Source organism: Rhopalosiphum padi, chromosome 1 (assembly GCF_020882245.1).
Source record: "Rhopalosiphum padi isolate XX-2018 chromosome 1, ASM2088224v1, whole genome shotgun sequence".
NCBI classification, from domain to species: Eukaryota; Metazoa; Arthropoda; class Insecta; order Hemiptera; family Aphididae; genus Rhopalosiphum; species Rhopalosiphum padi.
The window spans coordinates 76,370,196-76,378,616 of record NC_083597.1 but is presented as its reverse complement, the minus strand read 5'-3'; the positions used below and the strand labels follow the sequence as shown (position 1 = coordinate 76,378,616).

At 40.6% G+C, this 8,421-nt stretch overlaps 1 protein-coding gene across 1 annotated transcript; it reads right to left on the bottom strand.

The window, feature by feature from the left end:
* Nucleotides 1–413: 413 nt before the first annotated feature.
* LOC132926950 (uncharacterized) lies at nt 414–8,159 on the bottom strand. Its single transcript, XM_060991378.1, has 2 exons — nt 2,889–8,159; nt 414–485 (listed from the first exon to the last, which is right to left on the bottom strand). The coding sequence occupies exons 1-2, from the start codon at nt 8,157–8,159 to the stop codon at nt 414–416; spliced, it is 5,343 nt and encodes a 1,780-aa protein (XP_060847361.1).
* Between the last annotated feature and the right edge of the window lie 262 nt (nt 8,160–8,421).

The following is an 8,421-nucleotide window of genomic DNA, read 5'->3' as shown; positions in this document are numbered from 1 at the left end:
ACTTTTGAATGGGGTTTTCTAAATAAATTAGAATACGTTGCGCATATTTCATACGTATTTTTTTCATGAAAAAATGTAATTTTATTATAATATATTATTTTCTAAGAAACACAATTGTTTTTTAAGGTTCTGTACAATAGTGTTCAGCACGTTTTAAAAACTCTTTTCACGTCTGATATAATATTAATGGTCCTAAGTTAAACGTACTTCTTGTCCATCAATGACTGTTCATCGTCCAATAATTTATTCAATTTATTTTTTCAATGTATGTAATTTAGTCAACAATAGTTTGTCGACCTTCTGGTTAGAATAAGTTCTTCGTATTGACACAACTGAAATCGTAATAAAAAAAAAACCCATTTATTATGACTTTGATTATACAGTATATTGTTCATTGTGATGTTAAAACGTATCTAGTTTAGAAATACTTTAAGATCGTTAGTCAAATGTTTTTCTTCTTCGCATTTCTTCATTTCTACATAAAACTGATAACGAAGTAAAAAAGATAAACTGTTTTGCTATTAATATATTATATGTTGATATAAGACATGATCTAATCATAGAGAACGATAAATCACCCCCTCAAGTTGATATCCCACTTTCCAAAACCATAGTATATTAATTAAATTTACGAAATTCGTCCATTAAGATCACAGTATTACTTACTGGTACTCGATCTGTGTATATATATATATATATGCGTACCTATTTATATAAGCATTTGGTTAAAATTTCAAGTATCTTTACAGTTATTTGTTTAATAAAATAACATAAATCGATTAAGGAGAAATAGTTATTTTACAGGGAATATACAGTTTTGTAAAAGTTCTAACTTCAAACGATTGTAAAATTGTTTCCATATAAATTTATCTTGTTACAACATTATATTATTGTTATCGATACCAACAAATTTCAACCGGAATCAGGTTTATAATTTATTAATACTCGTATAATATACATCGCTGACTAATTATTCTAATATTTTATCACATATTTTAAAATGTACAATACATGCATTATATTGTATTCCTAATTTTTTGTTGTGATATCTGTATGCTAACGGAGATATTATCTTAGATGTCGTGTGACAAAACTACATGCTTCAAACATACTGTACCACCAGGCTCCTACGTAAGGCGGTTAGCCTAGGATGGCAAGCTAATAAAAACCCAGATTATATAATAAACTATCGTACATGGAGTGGGTGACCAATATTATAACAAATAAACTATTAATTTATGTGCACCGTCGTGCTATAAAAAATATATTGAAACACTCGTCATATAAAATACACAGACACAATATTATAATAAAAATACGGGCGCCCCAAATAAAATAAATAGAAAAATAATAGAATTGACAATCAATAATAAATAATAATAATGAACGTGATCGATATCACTGTTATCACGGATAGTATATAAACAAAATTAACGATACCAATAATCTGCTAATCTCCGCCGACGACTGATACCCTCGCAGTGTGACCACCAGACTTGCTGCGTTTAATTACTGGATCCGATATCACTCTATTTTAGGTGACAGGCGCCAGGTCATTGACACACTAATTTGCGAGATATTTTTATTACGTACTTCACGTACTCGTAATGGAGCAAGGGACGAGACGAAAATTAATGACGACGTCCCGCACAACGACACAATAATAATACCTTAAACGATGCAGCGATCTTGCAATTAATAAATAAGCATTAATACGCGGTATCAAGCATCAACGGCTCACACGGCCAAGACACGAATAAATGCGCCCACGCACCACGCACAACAGTGGCGATATCCCGCACGACAGGATATAAAAAAGAGGTATAATTAAAGAAACGGTCCGCAAATGTTTTTTAATAAAACTACGTCAACGATACCGCGAATGACACAAAAAAATGGCACAAAATGGCCCACAACGAAAAAACGCCGCACACGCGACAAAGGCGACGTCTCGTACGACGGTCGCGGAAGAACAGTACGTACTGTGCGTAGGTGGATGTCCACGGTTGTCTTATAAGCAAGAGAGGAGGGGACGACTGTTGAACTTGCCGAGCTTAATCTATACAAAGGTCGTCGAACTTAGTCTCGGAATAACGCGATATATAATAAGTATATTATATCTTGAACATCCTCCCCCCTTGGAAGACGTAGGGGCGGCTTCCAAATTGTAGTGTATAGAGATGGTGAAGCAAGTATCGATTGATCAAGGTGACTGTATGATAAGTTGATTGAAGAGATGACAATCCTATTTATACATAAGTGAAAAGTACATAATCCAAAAAATAAATAAATAAATAAATACATAAACAATATGTTGCCAAATATGACAAATCTATTCAATACAAATAAGGAAAAAATAAATAAAAATAAATTTAGTAAAATAACATAATAAATCATAATGTGAAATAAAAATTTTAATAAATATATTTATATGGTCACCCATGTAACTCTGGCAAAGGGCGCATAGTTTAAAAAATAATAATAGTAAAAAATTACAAAAGGCAATAATAATACACAAATACAATTGTCATGATTTGTGATAAATTCATGAATAAATAAGTTAAATACAATTTTTTTTTTTTTTTTATACACAAAAATGGTAATAATAAATAATTAGTAGTTTATATCAATATAAAACTCCGTACGCCCCTTACACAAGTTGCCATCCCAGTGGAGCCCGCAGTAATTTCATGGTTCGAGCAAATTTACACGTGGTGATACGATAGTAATAGACAGCTAGGTAGTAAATAAGACATGATGTATTGCAGTCTATAATGATATAATATTATATAAGGTGGTTATACATTTTAAGCGCTTGGTAATTTTACAATTTTAACGACTGGGCGCTTGAAAGTTCCCGTTGCGGTACGCAAACGAACTACACGCACTACTCCGTCCGCCCCGGGAAACACCTCTTGGACTCGCGCCATACGCCATCGTAACGGGGGAACGTTAGGTTCTTTAACAATAACCATATCGTTGATAGAAATGTTGGGCACATCGGTCGTCCAACGATTCCGCATTTGGAGAGTATTTAAATATTCATTGCGCCAGCGGTGCCAGAAAGACTGTGCGCATTGATTTATCAATTTCCAGCGTTGAGCTAAAGGGAGCGCCGTATCAACTATATTCACTTCAGGGATCGAGAGTAGCGGGCGGCCTATTAAAAAATGCCCTGGGGTAAGACAATCGTATTCCGTCGGGTCGGACGAAAGTTGAACCAAAGGGCGAGAGTTTAAAATAGCCTCTATGCGGCACAACATTGTGCTCAATTCCTCAACGGAGAAAGTATGTTCTCCCATAATGCGTGTCATTAAACGTTTTGCCGAACGCACAGCCGCTTCCCATAACCCTCCGAAATGGGGTGCACCGGGGGGATTAAAATGCCAAGTGCAGTGGAAATGGGAAATGAGATGGTCCTTAAAACCGGAATTATTGACAAGCGTACGTAGTTGATTTGATGCCCCGACAAAGTTTGTACCACAATCGGTGTAAATGTCCGTAGGGAGTCCGCGACGTGCGACGAATCGTTGTAACGATGCTAAGAACGCATCCGTCGACAAATCAGACACATATTCAAGGTGTACAGCCTTTACCGTGAAGCATACAAATACGGCAATATATACCTTGAACTGACGGGCCTTGCGTAAACGGTGTTCAGTCATTACAATAGGACCGGCGAAGTCAATTCCGACACGCGAAAACGGATGACATTCGGACACCCGAGACGTAGGTAAGTCAGACATGATGGGTTGCGGATTAACTGACGCTAGGCGGACGCAAGTGACACATTTACAAAGGACAGACCTAATAAGCGTATTAAGTGATAGAATCCAGTAGGACTGGTTAATAAGAGATGTTAATATTCTCGGTCCACCGTGACCGGTAACTTCGTGCCAATGACGAATCAATAAAATGGATAAATGCGACGTCTTGCCTAGTAAGATTGGGTGTTTTTGTGTCTCCGGCACATCTGCATTTGACAGGCGGCCGCCAACACAAATGAGACCGCGTTGGTCTATGAACGGGCGGAGACGAGCTACAGGTCCAACGCTAATCGGACGGTTGTGTAACAGGTCGTGAAGTAGTTTACCTAACGTAACGCGTTGTGAGCATTTAGCGATGACCACGGCGGCGTGGTCCAATTCGACGCGAGTTAAAAATGGAGCTAAGATTATCTGACGACGCTTACAAATTTGAATAAAACGGTACACATAAGCTACAACACGTATCATACGAGGATATGAGGAAAAACGTGAGTACCATTCCGGTTCGGGGGGATCACTTGTCTTAGTCACTAACGTCGCTGGCGACACGGTTTTTAATTCCGGTAAATTGTTGAGATTGATGTCCTGACTTAACGCCGGCCCATCGAGCACATCACGATATAGAATTTCGGGCCCATACCAATATAATTTATGATGGACTAAGTCCGTAGGGAAAATGCCTCGCGACGCGCAATCTGCCGGGTTATTAAGCGACGATATATAATCCCAGTGACAGTCGGGTAGTAACGTTGTCACTTTGTGTATACGGTTTGAAACAAAAACCTTAAATTTTTCATGTGGTACCTTCAGCCAACTAAGTACAGTAGTCGAGTCTGACCATGCATATAAGTTAACTATTTTAACTTTGTTGTTTAACGCGGTCTTAATTCGAACCATCCACCGAGCGAGTAAGACCGCCGCACATAGTTCCAACCGTGGAATTGTCGACGCCTTGAGGGGAGCTGTTTTGGTTTTAGCACCTAACAATGACACTAATGGTGGTCCGGATTGGTTAGATAACCTTAAATAAACGACCGCAGAATAGCCCTTCTCGGACGCGTCACAGAAACCACATAGAACACCTTGTACGCCAAGCTGAGTACCAATGAAACGGGGAATAGTTACTTGTTGTAACACGGGGAGATCTGTAACGAACCTATTCCACACGTCGACTATTTCAGGGGGCAACGGGTCATCCCATGAAATACCAAGTTGCCATACTCGTTGCATTAATTGTTTTGCAAAAAATATCACGGGCGCTAATAGACCAAGCGGGTCGAATATGCGGGCAATTAGCGACAGCATACCCCGCTTAGTTGAAACTAAACGTTCAGGTTGAACAATATATAAAAATGTGTCATCGCGTTGTGACCACTGAAGCCCTAGTACCTTAGAACCGCTCCGAGTGTCATCGTCAAAAGACAACATCCCGCCGGCCCTATCTTCAGGGAGTACCCTATCTAACACCGCGGCGGTATTGCTTGACCACTTTTTCAAGCTCATTCCTGCCCTTTGTAGTACGTTAATTAAATCGGTTTGGAGTGCGATTACTTCGTCTATTGTGTCTCCCCCAACGCAGATATCATCTACATAAGTGTTGAACATTAAAGCGTCACGGACAGCGGGAACGTCCGCACAATCGGACTCGGCAATTTTTCGAAGCACCCGTATAGCTAAAAACGGGGCACAATTTACCCCATACGTTACAGTATTTAGTTCGTATGCTTTAAGTTCATCTTGCGGGGACGCACGCCATAGGATGTGTTGATAACAACGATGTTCGGGAACTAATAAAATCTGTCGGTACATTTTATTAATGTCCGCGGTGAATGCGTAACGCGGTAGACGAAACCGCATTAGTACATCAATAACGTCCTGTTGTAATTTTGGACCCGCGAATAAACATTGGTTTAATGATGTACTAGAAAACGATTGGGCGGACGCGTCAAATACGACACGGATTTTATCTTGTGGGTCGGAAGACTTGAACACAGCATGGTGAGGGATAAAATATGAACCTGTAGACGAAGCTGGGGACATGTGTCCTAAAGACAAGTATTCAGCCATAAATTTACAATACGCCTCGCGAAGTCGGCTGTCTGATGTGAGCTTTCGCTCAAGGGACTCGAAACGTTTGACCGCGACAGCGCGCGAGCCAGAAAAGGTATTGTCCGCGACCGTTTGGCGGAACAATAAGGGTACGACAAAACGCCCGGATTCGTCACGTGAACATTTATCACGGAACATCTCTTCACATTTTCCGTCACAAGTAAAGGTCTCTGGAGCTGTTTCTGGTTCCTCAACCTGCCAGAACTTATCCATTAAAGATTCGATTGAAGAAACCAAAGAGATGTGATGTGAAGTGGAAACATAACTATTTGAAGAGGGGACAGGCCCGATTATTATCCAACCAAATATTGAACCGAATGCTACAGGATATGAGTCACCCACTGACACACGTTTACCGTTCAGAATACGCGCAAATATGTCTGCGCCGAGTAGTAAATCAACCTTACTTGGTATTGTGAACGAGGGATCTGCTAGGGCTAAATTTTTATACTTATCTGCTACCTGATTGGATATTGACTGGCTAGGCATATTAACGGTAATTGTGGGGAACACCCATGCGGTAAAATTTATAAATGGTTCGTTCGAAAATCGAGGTTGAATATCACAAGTTACCAATCCCTTAACGTTGGGTACCGACGCACCTGATAACCCAGATACAGGGGCGGTCCAACGGGTAACTTTCAAGCCCAATTGAGCGGAGCAATCTGCGGTGATCGCGCTTATTTGCGAAGCGGAGTCGACTAGAGCGCGTACAGTGTGCAACACACCACCACAGTCACGAATGTGGACTAAAACGGTCCCTAAAATAACCGATGACGATTGCTGACAGTCACTACCAAGAAGGGACGATTGAGACGGCGGTTCATCGCACGGTACCTGATTGTCAGATGTTGAACCGTTATTTCTATCGCGCGAGTGTAATAACGGATGATGTTTATACGAGCACTTATCACATTGTACCGGTGACTTGCACTCTGGGGCCCAATGACCAGCGCGCAAGCAACGAAAACATCGCCTGTTTTCACGGACCCACGTTTCGCGAGTGCCGGCGGACCACCCGGTAAATTTTTGGCATGACGAAATTGCATGAGACCCTTTACAAATAGGGCACGGCCCTTTTGATTTCGACGATACGGTACTAGACACTAACGAAGTTGGTTGTTGCCGTTTATAGTTACTAGGGGCAGATGTATAACCTTTCGAAGTGTGAGATGACTTTTGCAATGGCTGCTTTACTATTTTATGGACCGCATCATTCGGTATGCATTCTAGAACGTTAACACGTGATTTTACGAACGTCAAAAGTTCCCTAACCGTTGGAAAGCTATTTGACAATTGCGCTTCAAAAAGCTTAACCGTATACGACGGCAAGCAACGCGACGCGACCGAAAATAAAATAAAATCACCAAGATTCGGGAGGTTCATTGAATCTAGTACGGAGACCCCCTCATCAAAAACCAATAAAAATTTATTCAGTTCTGTTAGATTTTCGTTCGACGATTTCGGTGCTGTTAATAATTTGTCTAACAATGAAGACGCAACTAAGCGCGGCTTGTCAAAGCGCGCTGTTAACGTGGCCCAAGCGAGTGAATAATTGTCGCCACTTACCGGTATGCCAGCGATTGCCTCTAACGCCCTATCTCGCAAGCAACCCGTTAAATAATAAAATTTGTCGATGTCCGCGATGGTAGAATGTTGATCAACCATGGACATGAAACGATCTCGGAACATAAGCCACTTAAAAATATCACCATTAAATGTGGGTAGTGGTATCTCCGGCAACCGGGCCGGTTTTACGTGAGATGTAGTACGCGTAATTGTATGTCCGCTGCGGACGCTACCTCCCGGGACATTTACACCAAATGCTGTAGAGCTACGCGCCGCCCCGCTCTTAACCGAACCTACCTGACTTTCCCTGTCGTCGTTTATATTTAAATTATGCACCGATACCGGCTCCGGAACAGATATTAGGGATTCTCTACGGACAGACACGTTAATTTGATCACTTTGAGTGTGACGATTGACCGTTGCACGGGAAATAGAAATCAAGTTGCGAAGATCCGCGACCTGACCAATGGAATACTCTGATTCTCTACCTAAATCTATTAAGCAATCAATCACTGTATTACTCTCAGCCGTAAATTCTGACCATATAACGTCGACTTCGTCGACAAGAAACGATAGCTGAGTGATCAAACTTAACTCAGTTTCACATTGCACCGCGAGCTCGTGCATTGCGTTAATACGCCTAATACATTCATCGCATCTCATAGTCGCTCTTTTCAATACGCGGTTAATACGTGCTATCTCTTGTACGTCCATGGCGCAAAATAAATTAATAACACAATAAAACTAATTAATTAAATATACGTAAAATAATATAAAATTGCGTATTTTGTGACGTATAAGTATAAACTAATAGAAACGCGTACCTAAATATATCTATATAATATATCAATATACCACGCAAAATAATAGCTGGAACACGTCACACCGATGTACGAACGTTGCTATACAAAAAACAAATAAAATACCGTAAAAGAAACCACGCTCTGCTACCAGAAATGTACCACCAGGCTCCTAC

Excerpts from the sequence above, each read along its gene's own strand:
- LOC132926950 (XM_060991378.1), bottom strand. The coding sequence starts at position 8,159 with ATGGACGTACAAGAGATAGCACGTATTAACCGCGTATTGAAAAGAGCG. Across the intron at positions 486-2,888 it reads TTCCCGGGGCGGACGGAGTA|TTTTATGTAGAAATGAAGAA; the intron begins GTGCGTGTAGTT and ends CTTCGTTATCAG.